At 39.2% G+C, this 21,962-nt stretch overlaps 1 protein-coding gene and 1 long non-coding RNA gene across 10 annotated transcripts in view; one reads left to right on the forward strand and one right to left on the reverse strand.

The window, feature by feature from the left end:
• LOC136793034 (uncharacterized) overlaps positions 1-20,511 on the forward strand; it is a 37,092-nt gene extending 16,581 nt beyond the window's left edge. Inside the window, exons 2-3 of the long non-coding RNA XR_010837761.1 lie at positions 4,698-4,792; positions 18,129-20,511. This is a non-coding gene — a long non-coding RNA (uncharacterized lncRNA). The remainder of the gene's footprint in view (positions 1-4,697; positions 4,793-18,128) is intronic.
• Positions 14,698-21,962, reverse strand: part of ZNF146 (zinc finger protein 146) — a 69,531-nt gene continuing 62,266 nt past the window's right edge. For 5 of the 9 annotated variants that reach the window (XM_067019199.1, XM_067019201.1, XM_067019198.1 and 2 more), the window contains one exon: positions 15,150-18,211. In XM_067019199.1, the coding sequence (XP_066875300.1) occupies positions 16,552-17,430 (879 nt within the window). In that variant the 5' untranslated portion in view covers positions 17,431-18,211 and the 3' untranslated portion in view covers positions 15,150-16,551. Of the gene's footprint in view, positions 18,212-21,962 lie in introns of all 9 variants that reach the window. The other 4 variants (XM_067019197.1, XM_059045077.2, XM_067019205.1 and 1 more) reach the window with 2 other exon arrangements.

The following is a 21,962-nucleotide window of genomic DNA, read 5'->3' on the forward strand; positions in this document are numbered from 1 at the left end:
AATTATCCTCTAAATGAAAGGGATCATACTGAGTAATTGTGACAACTCAATCTGCCCTAAAATTGCATGATGTCTCTCCATGGATACACCATAGCAGAGTGAAACGTGACCCTAAACCCAAGACGGGAGAATCGCCCTCACAATATTCTTGTGAACCCCTTTCAGACCTGAAGCTGCTATTCTGCAGGGCTGCCTCAAATAAGTGGTGCGCCTATGAATTCACAACCTACCCACCAGAGGCTTGCAGCCGCTTGAGTTCTTTGCCTACTGATAAACTATCTTATCATCCTTCTCCTGACTCTCACCTGTGCTCCCCAGGAACTCCCCTATTGGAGTGCCTTTGAAGTCTGACCAACTCTTACTACTGACGTGGCCAATGACATCTCCTTAACTGGCACCCCCCTTCACAAAAGTGAGAGCTAATACCTGGATACCTGGATGGTTCAGGGATCTTATGCATAATGTTAATCCTTATCCTGTTCATACTATGCATACTTCTAATCCTTTATTCAACACTTAGTTAAGATGTATCAGATTCTGACTCTTCCCTTACTTACATGGGCAATTCAGACCATAGGAAAACCCTACCAGTGGGCCAATAACACACTAGTACAAATAACTGCTGATATAATATGGGGTCAGAATGTCACTAATTGCTGTGTTTGCCACAATCAACCAACTAGTGACTCAGGGAGACACTCAAGGTAGGACAACCTGCACCATGGAAGGAAGTGTTGCTTCACCCCATATATTGAGGGGACCAAAACACCTCAAGTCCCGTTGTCTGGGTCCAACCTACCCTGGCCAACCAGTCAACCCACAAATGTTACCAGCCAAGTGCCCTGAGCTGTTACACCAATATTGATGAGAGGTTCCAGGACACTCATAACACCTCCTGCCCCATTTGTGGCATCCTGTACTGCAAGCTTCATGATGGGGTGTGTAAGAATACCCCTCCATGCATGTGTGCCATTAGATCATGGACATCAACCCCCTATCCCCCAGGGTATAACAGCATGCAAAATTCATTAGTGGCAAGCAAATGGGCCCAATGGATAGAAGTCCCCAGATCAGCAGGGTGGGGAGAACCCTACCCAGGATGCATTCAATCAAAATCAGAATCTCTGTACTGGTCCAAATGGGTACCCCCCGACCACCCCATCTTGAGCCCTGCTAAGCTAATCCCCAGTCATGGGAGGACTATGTGTCTTGGAAAGGGAATGATGTTCTTAGGATATAAGGATGGTCAAGGTATGGCTACACAATGCCTGAATTAGAGTTGAATGGCTGGACAGTGGACCACTGGGCATGTATACCTCCATCTGAATCTATCCATCTGAATCTATTAATTTTCACTAATGATCCTGTCCCCTTGCATCCATAGCAAGCCCATCATTGAGAGATGGGAATTGGATTACTCATATTTGGGAGAGTAACCCTCATTAGAGCCTTGACTGGCCTGGTTGGGAGAGTCATATACAACAATGTGGTAGCCAGGAAGCTCACAGGCACAGTGGCAACCATAGCTCAGGAGGCAAGATTTTAAGATCATAAAAAAATCCCTAGATTCTCTGGCCCAGATGGTAGTTGACCATTGCATTGCTCTGGATTATCTCTTGGTTGAACAAGGGGGCATATGTGCACTGGCCAACACCTCTTGCTGTTTCTGTATTAATGTAACAGGTGAAACTGAGACTAGTGCAGATAAAATTCTGCAACAAGCTGTCTGGCTTAGGAAGTCTGGGGAAGATCAAACCACCTCGACCTTTCGGGAAACAGTGAGAAAGGCAATTGTAAGTTTAACTTGGTTCCTCCCTTTTCTGGGGCCTTTAGCAGCCATTATTCTTCTATTCCTTTTTGGACCTTGAATTTTTTTTTTACTAAACACTTAAAAAAAATTGAAGTATAGTTGATATACAATATTATATATGTTACAAGTATACAGTATAGTGATTCATAATTTTTTGTTTTTTGCACTAAAACTGCTGAGTTTTATTTTATGTAAATTGTAACTCAATAAAGCTGGTTAAAATCATAGCATAAACACTGTTGAAAGGCAATTCAAAGTTTGGGAGAATATAATTGCAACACACTCACCTGTGCAGGATTAGTACACTGAAATGAGAATATGGATTTTCCATTACAATATAATAAAAAGAGAACAAAGCAGGAGAAAAGCAGGCAGATAAATAAATAGCATGTCACAGAGGAGGAAACTCCAGTGGGTAGTGAACAAGCTTCTCACTACGGATCAGGGAAGTTAAAACAACACTGGATATCATTTCACTCCTGATGGAGTGGCTAAAATTTAAAAGATGGCAATTTCCAGACTCCATGCCCTCTTTTAGTAGAAACAACGTTTGTTACTGCTGGCTGCAAACGAGAAGTAGAAATTCCTTCTTCTGGCTTCTTGACAGGTATAGCATTGATCAGATCTGAGTTTGAACAATCACACGTTCCACCAAAGTTCTGCTGAGGACTTGGAGTCCTGAGTAAGTGTCACCTGCCGCCAGCCGCGGCGGGTCCTCAAAGTGCAGCAACAATCGACGAGAGGGGGTAGGGAACTGAACGCACCAAGGTATGGGATCAGAAGGGCACAAGCAACTGATGGTTGCAAGGCAAGTTTAATAACAAAGCATAGCCATCTATATACCCCTAAAGCAGGGAATTTGCTTAGTCACCATCTTATCGGCATCAGCTGGTTAATTGGCTTCTCTGCTTAGTCACGCCTTATCGGCATCAGCTGGTTGATTGGCTTCTCGGCTTCTCCCTCAAAGGCACCAATTTCCCCTCCAGGGTTGCTTTTCCTAGCTTTAGGGAACAACCAGGGACTCCCAGTAACTGAGCAGGTCCCTGGAGCGATTTGGCTAAAGGCCATCTCCTTTTTTACGTTCACACCATAAAGTCCAGGATGCGTACCAAGGAGAGTACAATCGGGCCCTGAGGCTTATGAGGGTCTTAATGGCGCCTTCCTCAGAAGGCAATGCTCGCCGCATTTCCCCCTCTTTTATTTTTTAAAGCTTGATAATGCAATTTCAACCCATACACCTCCTGACGAAGAGCAGCGAGACGGCCAACAATAAAGCGTAATAAACAAGGTAAGGCAACTAACATCAACAATACACATGACCCCACGGTAATCAATCCTGTGAGTCCATTTTGAAACCAATGCATTGGGTTTAACCACTGAAGCTGATCCAAGAGTCCTTGAATTAATTGTTGGGGCTCGTCTTCTTGTAGATGAGCTTCTTGAATTGCTTGTATTTCTGCATTAAGTTTTTGTATGTCCAAACTAATGTGTCCATCAGTCCATACACTTAAAAAGTGCATTTTTACTTTGTTCCAATCCCAGTCAGTTTCATTATAAGCGTGTTGAGTCACACAAATCCAAGTATATTTAGCATGGCAAATCAAACACATTTTCCACTTTAAAGCCATAATTTGGTCTCCTAAACCTATGAGAGCATTTTTTAACTCATCAACCTCAGTTTTTAGTTGAGTATCAATATGACTTTGTAATGCTAATGCAATACTGGTATTTTTAGACAACTGATTAACATAATGTGCTTGTTGTACAGTTTTACTTAATGCTAAACTGGCAGTAGTGGCTGTGGCTGTTAAAGCGGCTAAGGCTAATATGCTACATATTAATATTCCAATGAATCGTTTAGGTCTTTTTAAAGCTTCAGATAATTCTAGCCAAGCTTGCATGCTAGTACTATGATACCATGGTTCAGAAATATTTACAGGCAGCATTACATAGGAAGGTTGTTTTAACATCATAACAGAAAAAGTTCCTTTCATAGGCAGAATGCAAGTACTAAAAATACAATTCTGATAAGTTATATTATATCCTAAGGAACCAGAAGTAAACTCAATCTGTAAATCTCCTATTAGCAAGGCATATGAGGGTGTAACACAAGTAATAACCGGTTGATAAGAATAAGACAATGCAAACTTCCCCAAATCCCAATGCTTATAAAAAACCAAACTACTATTAGTAACAGAAACTGAAGAAATTAAAATGGTACCATTATTATAATTTAAGGTGCACCAGATTTGAGAATTCAAAATCAGATTGGGGAAAATCAGAAGGAAAAGAGGAGGGAAACGTCAAACTTGTAACAGCTTTAACTACCTTTAAACTATGGCCGGCCAGTAAAGTCCCTTGTCCTACATATACTTCAACACAAAAATAGTATCTTTGACTTTGCAGCTTCTATTAGAGCTCCACTTTCAGCTTTATGATTAGACCCATCTTTATTGCTGTAATTACCAGTCTCATTCTTTCCATTTTTGTTATTGTTGCCCTGTGAAATCATTTTTTCTAGAACAGCAAGAAGATGTAAAGCTTTCTCAGCTTGGTAGGTTAATATATACAGGTCTACGAACAAAAAACACACTGCTTGGGCAAATTTTTCTTCAAAAGGTTCTATGAACTGGTAAAGTTTTTCACCAATGGATATGGCTTCTGTATACTGTCAGACATGATACAGGATGACTGCTTGATTGTAATACAACATACTGTTTTCAAGATCATGTAGTCCATCCATTTCTTCAACAGCCGAGTGCACCTGATTCTTCAACTGGTTAAGTGTCTGTCTTAAACTATCTGTTGTTATCTGGTTACTTTTGAAAAACTCAGCTACTGCCGTATTCAAAATTATTTTATAATCGTCTTTGTTTATATCTTGTAGGCAGGCAAGATGTTGCAGACAGACATCATAATTTCCAGCTGTGAAAGCCTGGAAAGCACTGGTGGACAACTCCTTCTCTTGATCAGTGATCTCAGGTAGGTTCTTGGATACTTTTTGTCCCATATTTTTTTTACTTCTGACTATTGCCCCGAGTTACTATCAACTTTACTATGTGGCCACACTTTCACTCTTCACTCCGGGGATTCACCTACCGAGATTCAGATGTCCCTCTCGTCCGGTCCCTGTTCGGGCGCCACTTGCCGCCAGCCGCGGCGGGTCCTCAAAGTGCAGCAACCATCGACGAGAGGGGGTAGGGAACTGAACGCACCAAGGTATGGGATCAGAAGGGCACAAGCAACTGATGGTTGCAAGGCCGTGATTCACAATTTTTAAACATTATACTCTATTTATAGTTATAAAATATTGGCTATATTCCCCATGTTGTACAATATATCCATGTAGCTTATTTTATACATAATAGTTTGTACCTCTTAATCTCCTACCCCTATATTGCCCCTCCCTCTTCCCTCTCCCCACTAGTAACCATTAGTTTGTTCTCTTTATCTGTGAGTCTGCTTCTTTTCTATTATATTCACTAGTTTGTTGTATTTTTTAGATTCCACATATAAGTGATATCCTACACTATTTGTCTTTCTCTGACTTATTGCACTTAGCATAATGCCCTCTAAGTCCATCCATGTTGCTGCAAATGGCAAAATTTCATTCTTTTTTATGGCTGAGTAGTATTCCATTATATATACATATATATGATACCCATATGTTCAGAATATATATATATATGTTTTGTAAATAAGTTCATTTGTATCGTTTTTTAACATTCCACATATAAGTGATATCATATGGTATTTGTCTTTCTCTTACTTCACTTAGTATGATAACCTCTAAGTCCATCCATCTTGCTGCAAATAGCATTCTTTCATTTTTTTTATGGCTGAATAGTATTCCATTGTATATATGTACCACATCTTCTTTATCCATTCATCTGTCAATGAATATTTAGGTTGTTTCCATGTCTTGGCTATTGTAAATAGTGCTGCTATGAACATTGGGGTGCATATATCTTTTTGAATTAGAGTTTTCATCTTTTCCAGACATATGCCCAGGAGTGGGATTGCTGGATCATATGGTAACTCTACTTTTAGTTTTTTAAGGAACCTCCATACTGTTTTCCATAGTGGTTACACCAATTTTCATCCTCACCAACAGTGTGGGAGTGTTCCCTTTTCTCCAAACCCCCTCCAATGTTTATTATATAGACTTTTGGATGATGGCCATTCTGACTGGTGTGAGGTGATACGTCATTGTAGTTTTGATTTGCATTTCTCTGATAATTAGCAATGTTGAGCATCCTTTCATATGCCTATTGGTCATCTATATGTAGTCTTTAGAGAAATATCTATTTAGATCTTCTGCTCATTTTTTGATTGGGTTGTTTTTGATATTGAGCTGTATGAGCTGCTTGTATATTTTGGAAATTAATCCCTTGTCGGTCTCATCATTTGCAAATATTTTCTCCCATTTTGTAGGTTGCCTTTTTGTTTTGCTTATGATTTCCTTTGTGAAAAAGCTTTTAAGTTTAATTAGGTCCCATTTGTTTATTTTTGCTTTTATTTCCATTACTCTAGGAGACTGGTCCAAAAAAATATTGATGTGGTTTATTTTGAAGAGTGTTCTTATGTTTTCCTCTAGCAGTTTTATAGTATCCAGTCTTATATTTAGGTTTTTAATCCATTTTGAATTTGTTTTTGTATATGGTGTTAGAGAATGTTGTTGTGATGGAAATGGGGTTCCTTAATTTCTCTTTCTGATCTTTTCTACCTATTCTGAATATTTCATATTGAATAAATCATATAATATGTGACATTTTGTGTCTAACTTCTTTCACTTTTTTTTTAATTTTGTAAAACCTTTATTTATGTATTTGGCTGAACTGGGTCTCAGTTGTAGCATGCGGGATCTTTGTTGCCACGTGAGGGATCTTCATTGCAGCATGCTGGTTCTTTTTTAGTTGTAGCATGCGGGATCTTTAGTTGCGGCTTGCAAACTCTTAGTTGCGGCATGTGGGATCTAATTCCCTGACCAGGGATTGAACCCGGACCCCCTGCATTGGGAGCACAGAGTCTTAGCCACTGGACCACCAGGGAAGTCCCTAACATAAAGTTTTTGATGTTCATTGATGGTGATGATGTAACATGTATCAGTATGTCATCCCTTTTTATGACAATATTATTCTGTGGTATGATGGATATACCACATTTTATTTATATATTCATCAGTTGATGAATGGGCTTTTGGCTATTGTGAAAACGGCTGAAATGGACAAGTTTTTGTTTAATCACCTGTTTTCAATTCTTTGGGTATATCCCTAGGAGTAGAATATTTGGATTGTATGGTAATTCTATGTTTATCTTATTGAAAAACCACCAAATTTCTTTCCATAGCAGCTGCACACCATTTAAAATCCCCTCCAGCAATGTATGAGGGTTCCAATTTCTCCACATCCTCATCAACATTTATTATTTTCTGTTGTTTTGGCTATCACCATCCTAGTGGATGTGAAGTGATAACTCATTATGGTTTTGATTTGCATTTCCCTAAAGAATAGAGATGTTGAACATCTTGTCATGAACTTGTTGAACATTTGTATACCTTCTTTGGAGAAAAATGACTTAAGTTATTTGCTCTTTTTTTTTTTTTTTTTTTTTGTGGTATGCGGGCCTCTCACTGTTGTGGCCTCTCCTGCTGCGGAGCACAGGCTCCAGACGCGCAGGCTCAGCGGCCATGGCTCACGGGCCCAGCCGCTCCGTGGCATGTGGGATCTTCCCGGACCGGGGCACGAACCCGTGTCCCCTGCATCGGCAGGCGGACTCTCAACCACTGCGCCACCAGGGAAGCCCTATTTGCTCATTTTTTATTGGCTTGTTTTTCTTTTGTCATTGAGTTATAAGAGTATTTATATATTCTGGACACTAAACCCTTATCGGATATATGATTTTCAAATATTCTTCCCATTCTGTATGCTGCTGGCTTTTCACTTTCTTTATAGCATCCTTTGATGTACAAAAGTTTTCAATTTTGATGAAGTTCATTTTATATTTTTCTTTTGTTGCTTGTGCTTTCGGTGTCATATCAAAGTAATCATTGCCAAATCCAAAGTCATGAAGATTTACCCTTATGTTTTCTTCTGGGTTTTATAGTTTTAGGTCTTATGTTTAGGTCTTTGATCCATTATGAGTTAATTTTTGTATATGGTGTGAGGCAAAGGTCTGACATCATTTTTTTTTTTTTTTCTCGATACGCAGGCCTCTCACTGTTGTGGCCTCTCTCGTTGCGGAGCACAGGCTCCAGACGAGCAGGCTCAGCGGCCATGGCTCACGGGCCCAGCTGCTCTGTGGCATGTGGGATCTTCCCGGACCGGGGCACGAACCCGTGTCCCCTGCATTGGCAGGTGAATTCTCAACCACTGTGCCACCAGGGAAGCCCTGACATCATTCTTTTGCATTGATTTTCCCAGCACAGCACCATTTGTTTAAGAGACTATTCTTTCCCCATTGAATGGCCTTGGCACTCTGGTTGAAAATCAATTGACCATAGATTTATGGGTTTATTTGGGGATTAATTCTATTCCATTGATCTATTTCTATCATTATTCTAGTAACACACTGTTTTGCTTTGTAGTAAATATTGAAATGTATCTCTTCCCCAGTCTCTTCCTTCCTAGGCTTTTCAGTCTGTCTGCTGCTTGCTCTATTATTTTTTTTCATGGATAGCTGTGTGTAGTATATGCCTTTGAATACTTTTGACAAAAGCCTCCCAGGGGGACACTCCAGCCCTTACAGAGTTCTGAGAGAGGAGAGGAGAAACAAAGGCAAGTCCCTGTGCTGATCACTCAGGGAGCCACCAAACAGGTCAAAATAAGCACAATTCTTTGGGAACAAGTCTGTATTGTCCACTATGGCACCAACAAGCTGCACGAGGAATGCAGGCCACCATACCCACAGCCACCTCTGAGGTGGGAGATAGTAGGTTGGTATGCCAAAATTCCTTCTACTGAAATTTAGCAGCTTCTTTCTTCGTTAAGTACTCCCTTGGTTTTTGTAAATTTTAAATTAGATTCAGTAGTTATGAAAAGTTGATTCTGACAATTTTTTCCAGCTTAATCATTGCTTCATTGGAGGGATGGATCCATGGAGCCCCCTACTCCACCATTCTCAGTGACATCACACCCATTTCTACCAGTTATGCTTTACGTATTCTACAGCTCTGTTGTTTGGTACATACACATATAAGATTTATACATTTGAATAAACATTCCTAAAGGATATTTTCACTAGGTAGAGAACTCTGGGTTGGACAGTTTTGCTTTTTCTTTCAACACTTGAAAAATGCTGTGCCACTTCCTCCATTTATGATGAGAAATTTGTTGTCATTCAAATTGTTTCCTCCTATAGATAAGGTGTCATTTCTCTTTTTGCTTTCAAGATTTTTTCCTTAGTTTTCAGAAGTTTGATTATAATGTGTCTTGCTGGGATTTTTTTTTTTTTTTTACCCTGTTTGAGTTTTTCTTAGCTTTGTGAATCTGTATGTCTTTTGCCATATTGGGGACATTTTCAGCCATTATTTCTTCAACTATTTATAGTCCTGCCCTCTTTTTCCCCCTCCCTGTGGGACCCCTGTGACACAAATATTAGATGTTTTTGTTTTCAGTCCATTTTCTCTTTGCTTTCAAACTGAATGATTTCCATTGTCTGTCTTCAAATTCACTGAGTCTTTCCTCTGTACCTTTCACACTGCTATTGAACCCATCCACTGAGTTTTATTTTGTTTTTTATATTTTCAATTATTGTATCTTTCAATTCTAAAATTTCCATTTGGTTCTTCTTTATGTTTTCTATTTCTTTTTTTAAAGGGAATATTTTTAAAATAAATGTATTTATTTTATTTATTTTTGGCTGGGTTAGGTCTTAATTGCTGTGTGCGGGCTTTCTCTAGTTGTGGAGAGTGGGGGCTACTCTTTGTTGCAGTGCATGGGTTCTAGGCATGCAGGCTTCAGTAGTTGTGGCACCTGGGCTCAGTAGTTATGGCTCGCAAGCTCTAGAGCGCAGGCTCAGTAGTTGTGGTGCACAGGCTTAGTTGCTCCGTGGCACATGGGATCTTCCCGGACCAGGGCTTGAACCTGCGTCCCCTGTATTAGCAGGCGGATTCTTAACCACTACACCACCAGGGAAGCCCCATGTTTTCTATTTCTTGCTCAAACTTTCTTTCTCATTTGTTTCAAATGTGCTTTTAATTGCTCATTAAAGCATATTTATGATGATTGCTTTAAAATCTTCATCAGATCATTCTAACCTGTCATCTATGTTGGCAACTATTGATATTTTTAATAGAATTTATTTTTTAGAGCAGTTTTAATTTCAAAGCAAAACATCATTTTATTGGACTTCACTTTATTGTGCTTCACAGATATCGCATTTTTTACAAATTGAATGTCTGTAGCAACCCTGCCTTGAGCCAGTCTATCAATGCTATTTTTCCAAGAGCATTTGCTCACTTTGAGTCTCTGTGTTGCATTTTTATAATTCTTGCAATATTTCAAACATTGGCATTAATATTGTATTTGTTATGATGATCTGTGATCAGTGATCTTTGATGTTATACTACAACTTGCTGATGGCTCAGATGACAGTTAGCATTTTTTAGCAATGAATTATTTTTTAACTAAGGTATGTACATTTTTTAGGCATAATTCTGTTGCACACTTAACAGACTACATACAGTATAGTGTAGTCTTTTATATGCACTGAGAAACCAAAAAATTCGTGTGACTCACTTTACTGTGATATTTGCTTTATTGTGGTGGTCTAGAACTGAACTCACAATATCTCCAAGGGATGCCTATATTGATTTTTATTCAAGTTGAGATTTTCCCCATTTTGTGAAATTTTCTAGTTTTCCTGTAATTTTCTATTGAAGTGTGGACATTTGGGGCATTATGAGACTAGATCTTATTTAAACCTTCAGTTTGGGCTGGCTTCCTCTGATACTGTCATAGCTGAGAGAGCTGGAGACACGACCTTGTTTCTGCCAGCTGTGGGTAGAAGTCTAGGTCCCCAATTCAGCCTTCTTTGACACCTGTGGAGGGGAAGGCCTCCTTGCTATTGCTGAACAGGGATGGAAGTTACAGCTCCCCTTTAGGCATCCACTGGTAATAACCATAGCTGGGATGGATAAGACTATATATTATTAACCATCCCCCAGGTGGTCTCCACTGACACTACAGGGGTTTGTGTGGTCTCATTAACACTGGGCATTGGTGAAAGTCCTGATTTTCCAGTAGGTCTCCCTGAGACCACCCAATAGAGAGGTTGAGGGATGCAGGTGCCTCATTACTGCTGGGTAGAAGTCCTAGCTCCCCAAAGGGTCTACACTGACACCATTGGTGGAGGAGTGCTGTCTCATTGCCACCCAGTGGGGATAAAAGTCCCAACTCCTTAGTCGTCCTTTTCTGAAACCACCCCTGTGAAGGAGAGGTAGGATTGGAGCACCTTTACAGCCTGGTGAGGCTTTACACGGCCTTTGCTGGTATGGGTGGGGCCACTCTTTTTTGTGGTGTTTGGCTTGAGTAGAGCAGCTATTATCTAAAATTTGTCTTACTAGGCTGTCCCTTTCCTTGTTCTTTGGTTAGAGAGAACGGGCTTTTTTCTGAGGCTTTTTCTTTCTACATCAATTGGCATTCCAGGGTTGCCAGCTTCTTCAGCTCCAAGAGTCTCAGATGTACAAGGCAAAAAGAAAACCCAGAAAACTAACCACCATGTTATTCCTTAGGTCCCATGGTTCCAACCATGTCCACCTTTCAAAGTCTTGTTTGTTTTCTATAAATATTCAGTTTTTATTTGTTCTCAGCAGGAGAAATAAGGAAAGGTACACCTACTCAATCTTCCCTGAAGCAGAAGGCCCTCTTCTATTATTTTTAAATGATTACTTAATTTTTTTTTTCTTTTTTTTGCGGTACGCAGGCCTTTCCCGTTGCGGAGCACAGGCTCTGGATGTGCAGGCTCAGCGGCCATGGCTCACGGGCCCAGCCGCTCCGCGGCATGTGGGATCTTCCCGGACCGGGGCACGAACCCGTGTCCCCTGCATGGGCAGGCAGACTCTCAACCACTGCGCCACCAGGGAAGCCCTGATTACTTAATCTTATACTGTTCTTTTTTTTTTCTTTCTGGCTGCATTGGGTCTTCATTGCTGTGCATAGGCTTTCTCTAGTTGCAGCGAGCGGGGGCTACTCTTCATTGCGGTACATGGGCTTCTCATTGTGGTGGTTTGTCTTGTTGCGGAGCACAGGCTCTAGGCATGCAGGCTTCAGTAGTTGTGGCTCGCAGGCTCAGTAGTTGTGGCACACAGACTTAGTTGCTCTGTGGCATGTGAGGTCTCCCCCGACCAGGGCTTGAACCCATGTGCCCTGCACTGACAGGCGGATTCCTAACCACTGTGCCACCAGGGAAGCCCAATATACTGTTCTTCTCTGGCTCTTTTAAATGTTTATTATACATATAGAGCATATTCTAGATGTATTTTTATGTTTTTCCTTTTATAATCTGTGTCATTTTTCTCAGTCCTTATCAAGCTGCTAAGATTGACTGATTTGGTACTCTGCCATATCCATCCTGCTAATTATAGTTGCTGAGTCCAATTGGTTCATTTTATTGGCCTCTGTTCACTTGTAAAGGGATTAAAATAAATAGCCTTTAGCTTCCCAATTTATCTCTAAAGATGCTCTATTACAATAATGGTTTGAGAACTAATGGTTAATTCCTAACTATGTAAAATTCTATTTCGTCATCTGTTAAAAAAAAAATGAAAATGGCTAACTACTAGCTATGTAAATTCTATTTCCTCGTCTGTAAAATGGAAATAAGTAACTACACTTCATAAACTTGATATGAATATTGACACATTATAAAAGACTCAATGACTGGTAGTTATTATACAGAAACCTATGATTCCTGAGAGTTAAAAGGCAGAGAAAAACAGGAAAGGCTCAGTGGAAAAGTGACAACTGATCTCTGCCTTTGATTAATATATTCTGATAGCTGGTAATTGACAATTATAATGGATGGACATTCCAAACAGAGGAAAAGGCACAAGAAATGTTGCTAATGTGGAAAAGAGCAAAGCAAGTTCTGGGACCATTAAGCAATCTGTTTAGTTGACATATAAAGTACCTGCTCTAAATTAGTGATAGGGGCTTCCCTGGTGGCGCAGTGGTTGAGAGTCTACCTGCCAATGCAGGGGACACGGGTTGGTGCCCCGGTCCAGGAGGATCCCACATGCCGCAGAGCGGCTGGTCACGTGAGCCATGGCTGCTGGGCCTGCACGTCCGGAGCCTGTGCTCCGCAACAGAAGAGGCCACAACAGTGAGAGGCCTGCGTACCGCAAAAAAAAAAAAAGGAAGAAAAGAAAAAAGAAAAGTAGAAAATAAAATATTAAAGACCTTGAATAATGTGGTAAGGAGTTCAGTTTTCTTTTCAAGAACTGAATGATAGGGCTTCCCTGGTGGCGCAGTGGTTGAGAGTCCACCTGCCGATGCGGGGGACGTGGGTTCGTGCCCCGGTCTGGCAAGATCCCAAATGCCACAAAGCGGCTGGGCCCGTGAGCCATGGCCGCTGAGCCTGCGCATCCGAAGTCTGTGCTCCATAACAGGAGATGCCACAACAGTGAGAGGCCCACGTACCGCACAAAAAAAAAAAAAAAAAAAAAAAAAAAAGGATCCTGGCAACGTGGGCAATGTGGGAGTAACCACAATTTATCTTATAAATCATGACTAACAATGATTCAGGTTTCCAGTAATCTGGTCACTTGTATCTATTAGGATGGAGTAAGACAGATGTACTTAGGAAGTTCAGGTCATCTGCCTCCTGACATACTGAGTAAAATGACGATTCTGATTTTCAGATTCAACTTCCCTCTATGGGGTCAACACTACCAGCCAAGCTGGACAGGGGTGAGGGATATCCCAAGCCACGGTCAACAGACACATTAAGGTATCCTCTTGGTTATGTCTTAGCGTCAGGCTTTACTCACTCTGTCGACTCCAAAGCTGCAAAAACACAGGAGCAGAGTTAAGAGCTAAGTGAAGCATGAGATTAAGGAGAAAAAAAGTAGTTCAGGGAAATGCCTTATGACTAAAATCTTTATACAGAATGTTTTTCCTACTGGTAAGTGGAGGAAATTTTTTTTTCTTTTTGGCTGCGCCACACAGCTTGTGGGATCTTAGTTCCCTGACTAGGGACTGAACCCGTGCCCCCGGAAGTGAAAGCTCAGAGTCCTAATACCGCTGGACCACCAGAGAATTCGCTGAAGGCAATTTTAAAATGGTGTACAAACATCTGGTGCAATTCCTTAGTAGATTTAGTGTATAATATCCTTTTAAAAAGGGGGGTTGTGGAACTTCATACTAGAAAGGACTAAGACGTATTTAAGTCATGGTCATTCCTCCAAAACGGCTAATAAAAAATACACAGTAATGTTGTGGCATTTAACTGAGTTAAAGAGTTTTGTTTTGGTTTTTTTGCTGCACCACATGGCATCTGGGATCTTAGTTCCCCAACCAGGGATTGAAGCCTGCACCAGGGATCGAACCTATGCTCCCTGCATTGGAAGCATGTAGTCTTAACCACTGGACCACCAGGGAAGTCCTTAACAGCTTTTTAAAAAGCAGTTTAAAAAGTCAACCTCAAATGCTGTATTGCTGATGTTCACCATTCAAGAAAATCTTAAAACATTATTTATATAAAGTTACATTGTGATGAGGGACTAAATAATAAGCACCTTCAGGAAGGATTGGTTTACACAATAGATTTCTGCCCAGAGTCTGAACCACGTTTTTCATACCCATCACATCCTCTCCACCTTTGTAAAAGAAACAGTAACTTGATGGGGAGAATCCCTTCACAGTGTATACGTATATCAAATTCTCATGTTGTACACTTCAAATATCTTACAATTTTATTTGTCAATTATACCAGAGTAGAGCTGGAAAAAACAAACAAAAAAGGTGTATTTGTCAAAGCAGGGGGTGGAAATAAATAATCTGCAGGTTAAAACTGAGATCCAGGTGTTGGCATTTAACTCGAATTGTGAACATTCTGGGAAGTTGAATGGTTTCTCTTTTTTAAAATGAAATAATCAAAACCTTTACTTTTAATGCATATGCTGTTCCCATGGAAATTTACAGGACAGGAAAATGGTCATTCCAAAGTCAGTTTATCTGAAAAACACAAATTATATGAAGTCTGTGTGTGTATCCTTATTTAAACTAAATGTTCTTAAAAATTCCTAAGCTCAAATGATATGTCACAAAATAGTGTTAGAAACGTGTAGACCATATAGTGTACACTATATCATGTAAAAATAAATTAAAACAGATTTGGATTATGCTGTCATTTTAAATTTTAATAAAATAGATAATTTCATACTACATAGAGAGCAAGTCCATCCACTCATTGATAAAATTTTAGAAATATTTTCTATAAAAAGTTTAGTAGCTGATTGTGAATGAATCCATTAGAACATGATTTCTATAGGTACAGTGTTCCCATCCTCACCCCCATTCTTGTTAATTTTGAGAAAATTTAAAAATACAGAAAAGTACAAAAAAATAAGACAAGATATCCATATACCACAATCCAGAATTAACCAGTATTTCAATATATTTTCTTGCAGTCTTTTTTTTTTTTTAAAGAGAAATGGACGTTTATATATAAAACTGAAGTCCCCTCCAATCCCCCCCTCTCCCACACGCATTCCCTTCCCTTCTCCACTCTTCACAGGCAACCACTATCAAGAGTTTGGTCTGTATCCTTCCAAACCATTTCAAAAACATTTAAAAAACATACGTACATATATGTATCCATTACCAATATATAGCACTGAAATTTTGAGGGAAGTTTTATTCAAATTTACAAAACTGTCATTGTATTATATGTCATCCTGCAACTTTATCTTTCCCCCTCAACATGATTTTTGAGATCTTTCTCTGTAATACATATAGATCTCATTTATTACATTTTACAGATATACAGTATTCCATCATAAGTATTTTCCATTTTGTTGCTGATGGGCATTTAAGTTGTTTCCAATTTATGACTACTACATATCATGCCACAGTAAATAGCCTGGTACACATTTCCTGAGCATACAAACTCAGAGTAGAATTGCTAGGTGTTTTTCAATTTGCTATAAGGAATGTTTCCCAACTCCCAAGGTCATAACCATTTTAGTATATAGCTTTTTCATATTACTGTTTTTAACCTAACCCCCTTGGATCTTACCTTTGTGTATAGTTCGTGTTTTTTCTTTCCCCTTGGAGAACAAACTACCTCCAAATCATTTTTTAAATAGTCCCATTATATTCTCATCTCCTGATGCCATTTCTATATTATAAATTCTAATAAATGCATAGGTGTTTCCAGAATCTCTTGTTCTGCTAAATCAATACCATAAAGGTCTCTTCCTTTCTAATACTTGCAACTTTTATTTTTTTACATTGGTGAAGATCTCCAGATCCATGCAGATGGCAATGTTAAACATGTTTTCCATTCCCAATTTTAGTGGAAATGCATCTAAAGTTTCAGCATTACCTTTGCTGTTTGTTTTTTTTTTTACTGGATATTGTCATACAAATGTCTTTCTCTTCAGGATGAATTCTCTGGTATCCTTTAAGTTTTTAGCTTTTGTTTCTCTCATTTGTGATGCTTTCCTTCAGAATGATTATTTCTGACAAGTTATGAGATGTAAGTTCCTGATGAACACCTTTCATGATATCCACAGGTTTTTAATGAGTATGAATTTTCTGGTGTCTAATATGGTGTGATTTCTGGCTGAAAGCTTTCCCACATTCACTACATTGATAAGGCTTCTTACCTGTGTGTATTCTCAAATGTAGAGCAAGGGTTGAGAATTGAGAGAAAGCTTTCCCACACTCATTACAACCATAGGGTTTCTCACCTGTATGGCTTCTCACATGCACGGTAAGAGATGAACTTTGAGAGAAGGCTTTTCCACATACATTGCATTCATAAGGCTTATCACCTGAATGAATTCTCACATGTACAATAAGTGACGTTCGCTGAGAGAAGGCTTTTCCACATTCATTACATTCATAGGGTTTCTCTCCAGTGTGAATATTTTGATGTTTTATGAGGTACTTCTTCTGACCAAAAGCTGTTCCACATTCACTACACTTAAAGGGTTTCTCTCCAATATGAATTTTCTCATGCTCAGTAAGGTTTGATTTGCCACTGAAAGTTTTCCCACACTCCTTACATACAAAGGGCTTCTCTCCTGTGTGAGTTCTCTGGTGTCTGATGAGGTTCGACTTCTGAATGAAAGCTTTCCCACAATCCTTACACTCAAAAGGTTTCTCTCCAGTGTGAATTTTCTGATGGGTAAGAAGGTTTTCCTTCTGGCTGAAGGATTTTCCACATTCATTACATTCAAAAAGCTTCTCTCCAGTATGGGTATTTTGATGTTTAATAACATACTGCTTTTGGCTGAATGCTTTTCCACATTCATTACATTCAAAAGGTTTCTCTCTATTATGAAAATGCTCATGCTCAGTGAGAGTTGATTTGTGGCTGAAGACTTTCCCACATACCTTACAGGCAAAGGGGTTTTCCCCACTACAAATTCTCTGCTGACTGAGGTGTGACATCTGAATGGAAGCTTTCCCACATTCACAAGATTTCTCTCCAGTATGAATTTTTTGATGAATGAGAATTTACTTTTAGCTGAAGGTATTTCCACATTTCTTACATTTGTAGGGCTTCTCTGTGTATGACCTTTCAAATGCAGAGTAAGAGATAAGGTTCAAGAGAAAACTTTATCATACTTAGTACCTTCAAAGCTTTCTCTTCAACTCTAAATTTTCTAATACTCAAATGAAGTTTTGTTACATTCACTGATTTCTCTCCAGTATGAATTTTCTTCTACTCAATGAGATTTGTTATCTAGCTAAAGACTTTTTAATATTCCTTAGAAGCACAGGGTTTCTCTCCAGCCTGATTTCTACATTTATGAGGTGCAACATGTGAGTGAAAGTTTTACCACATTCAGTAAATTCATAGGTTTTCTCTCCAGTATGAATGCTCTGATATCATATGGGGTTCAAAATTTTTTAAATGAAGGCATTTCCACACTGATTTACACCTAAAGGGGGTTATTACCACAAAGAGTAAGCTGTGGCAGGATTTCCAAACTAATTGATGATTCTTTCCTACACAACTAAGTCTAAATTATGTTTCAAACTCTTTCTAGGTTAAGTTGAAAAATGTGTTGCCTTAAAAGATATAAGGTCTGAGATCAGAGGAAGTATTTTTCCAATTTTCTTATATTCACTGCTTTTTTCCTCAGTCTGTACTTTACTGGAGCTGGATGCAACTTGCCTCCCAAGTCTTGTTGCCTCTCTATCTGCTCATCATCTTCTCAGGCTTCTTCTAAAATGGAGTACAAAGAATCATCATTTACAGGAGTCAATGTGCTTAGAACTGTGGCTGGCACATGGTAAGCACTCAATAAATGTTAGCTTTATGTTATCATCATTATTTATGATTTTCCCATTACTAGTAATAAAATTTCAGATTGTGCTTTTGGGGATGAACTCGGGTAGCCCACCTCAACAGTATGAAAGAATCCTCATGACCAATGTCTCCGACTAAATTTTAAGAAGGAAACCCTTATAGAGGACCCCTGGTTGAAAATTAACATTCATATGTACATAAAGCTTAGATTATTCTTGAAAAATAATCTTATTTCATAATCCAGCAAATTGAATGTAACAAAAAATGAGGAATTAACAAACAGGATAAAGAGATGACCACATAAAATTGAGAAAGTCTACCTGGGATTCCTAAGAAATGGAAAAAGGAAAAATCAATTGCTTCCTTCTGAAACTCCATTAAAATGACAAGAAAAGGGAAAATGGTACAAACTCACAAGAAAAAAGAATATGACAGGAGACATCAATACACACAGGTATTAACAAAATTTTTGATAACATAAAGTACATGGAAGATTTTCAACACACAGAAGAGCTGAGGAAGTTCGAATAACATAAAGGTATTCCAGAAGAGGATGCCACTGTCAAGCAAGCCAATTTGTGCCACAAAATATCAGAAAGATTCAGGAAATGAAGGGAAATCAAGTATCTCAAAAGGAATGAAGGATGGTTGCTGAGTGAAAAAAAAAAAGATTGTGTGAGTTGCAGCTGGACCTCTACTGTCAGTCAGGAGGACAAAGGACCACTCCTCTATAAGAAATGGAAGTTATTCTTTGCAGAAATTTAATCAGAGTAGCTCTAGTCTCAGGGACACTCAACAAATGAGATGACAGGTGCTATACTGAAATCAATGGGATCTATATGTAATATGGTTGAAACCTCCAGTTCCATTATGCAGCTGATGCCAAAAAATGCTGGCAACCTGTAAGCAGGATATGAAAGGACCCTTTTCTGGACAAAATGAAAGGCCAGTGAAAAACTTAAATAGGATGCCCACCACCATCTAAGATGATACTTGTTGCTTGTACTCATTTTTTTTTTTTTTCTGAAACGAAGTACCTGGCCACACCTGAGTTCATGAGAGTAAGGCAGTATAACACTCCTGCAGGAGGAGACCCTGAGTCCATGAGGCATTCTGTTTTTCATCCACTAAAGCCTACCAGATGACTAGAAGCACCCAGGCATGAAAGAGCTTACGTTTTAGTGAAACACTATTAAGTATGACTGTGCAGCCAGTGTTCCACCCACATTAGAGGAACCCCACTAACATGACGGATCAACACTGAGAGAAAAAACAAAGTCTAAGGAAATAAAGGAAAGGCACGGCAAACAAAAACCTTAAAAACCAATCACAGTTATGAGAAGATATTTTATCAGTGAAACAATAACAGGATTCTGTAAGCAAGGAGAAAGAAGCTGTTCCCTTACAAATTAAGACTGGGGTTGAGGGTGTGGTGAGGGGGAAGGTGGTAAAGCAGACTGTATTACCATTCACCAATAACAGGGTCTCGTAAGCGCAGAGGGGTCATACTGTTAATATGAGCACAGGTGCCAAGTGTCATTTCCTAGCAGAAGTTTTGTTTGTTTGTTTGGGGGGGCACGCCTCGGCTTGCAGGATCTTAGTGCCCCCTAAAACCAGGCATCCAACCCAGCCCTCAGCAGTGAAAGCACGGAGTCCTAACCACTGGAATGCCAGGGAATTCCCTCTCGAGACTTTTTTTCCCCTTTTCTTTTTTCTTTCTTTCTTTTGTACGCGGGCCTCTCACCGCTGTGGCCTCTCCCTTTGCTGAGCACAGCCTCCGAAGGCGCAGGCCCAGCGGCCATGGCTCACGGGCCCAGCCGCTCCGCGGCATGTGGGATCCTCCCGGACCAGGGCACGAACCCGTGTCCCCTGCATTGGCAGGTGGACTCTCAACTGCCGCACCACCAGGGAAGCCCCTTTTTTCTTGCTTTACTTTTTTTTTTTTGGCCACACCACACAGCATGTAGGATCTTAGTTCCCTGACCAAATATCGAACCTCTTTGCCCTGCAGTGGAAGTGCAGAGTCTCAACCACTGGACCTCCAGGGAAGTCCTCTCTAGAATTCTTAAAAGTCCCACTTGGTACCCCCACACAATGAATAATAAAGATGCATACCTAGACACATCACTGTGACATTTCAAAACAGAAAAGAGGCCATAAATGCTTTCAGAAAAAAGAACATATATCATTCAAAAAAAAAAGGAATCAGAATAAAATTTCCCAACAGAAAGACAGGAAGCTAGACATAAAATTCTGAGAGAAAAATTTTAAGCTTAGCCTATCAATCTAATAAGACAGTCAAATAAATCAATTTTTCAGATATGCAAAATGCACCTTTTCTCCCAGGATGGTACTAGAAGATGTGTTCCACCAAAATTAGTAGAGAAGGCAACAGATATAGAATCCAAAAAAGAGGGGATGCATAGGGGAAAAAATGAAGAAAATTTCTATGATAATGGTGATGAAAAGCTACAAGGCAAGAGCTGACTCTCAAGTCAGAGTACAGCCAGTCTAGACTGAAGCAGGAGGACAAAAATTCTAGAAGTAATATCTCTAAGGGGAAAAATGGAAGGAGATTTCCCAATGCATTTGACCATGTGGAAACAAGTATTGAGAGGGCTTTGAACTATTCTGAAGAAAGTCCAGGGGAGTCTGTGCTAAATATAGGAAACCAAGCAAGGGAAAGCACTTGGGCAAATCATCTAAGTTGTGAGCTAAACCTAGCCACTCTTCTCATGAAGCACCATTTTTTTACCTTATTTTATGGAGCACTTTGCTTTAAATAAATTAATAAATGCCTTACAAACTATGGTTATTAAGCCTTGGGTATTGTTTGCCAGGAACTTCCTTCAGACAGAACAAAGTAAGACATCATCTCAAGGAAAACAACTGACAGTATATGTTGCCAATGATAGAATTCGAGTTTTCAAACAAAAATTAGAATTTTGGAAAACCACAAATCCTCCACCATGAGACTGAAAGCTTCCCAATACTTAAAAAACTTTTCTAATGAGACTGGTGATGTTAACAAACTGTGATGTTTTGATATTGTATAATGAGATACATCAACATTTTAAAGATCTCCATAATTCAACAGACAAATGCATGATATTACAAAATCATGCATGGGTAAGAGATCCATTCAAAGTTTAAGACAAACCAATGGATTTTATGTGAGAACAAAAAATGTGTTTCAAATTTCACATTACGGCTAATCTTAAAAAAAAATGATCACTTGTCAAGAGTTGGTATAGTACCAAAGAATATTCACAATTATCTGAAAAGGCTACTAAAATACTTCTCCCTTTTCTAACTACATCTTGTGTGAAGCCACAATTTTTTAATATACTTCAACCAAAACAACAGGTTACAATAGCAGATTCTGCTATCTCCTATTAAGCCAGACAATAAAGATATTTACAAACATGCAAAACACTGCTACTCTTCTCACTAAATTTTTTTATTTTGGAAAATTGTTATTTTTATTAAGAAACTTAATATAAGTTTGTATGTAATGGGTTTTTTAAAAATTAATAAATGTTTCTAAAAGTTTCAATTTTTTGTTAAATAAAGTAAACATCACAAAAGTCCACATAATAAACCAAAGCTCTTTGTGGGTCCTCAAGTTTTAGGACTGTAAATTTTATTGCTATTGGGTACTGGGTTT

Source organism: Kogia breviceps, chromosome 18, assembly GCF_026419965.1.
Source record: "Kogia breviceps isolate mKogBre1 chromosome 18, mKogBre1 haplotype 1, whole genome shotgun sequence".
Taxonomy (NCBI): domain Eukaryota; kingdom Metazoa; phylum Chordata; class Mammalia; order Artiodactyla; family Physeteridae; genus Kogia; species Kogia breviceps.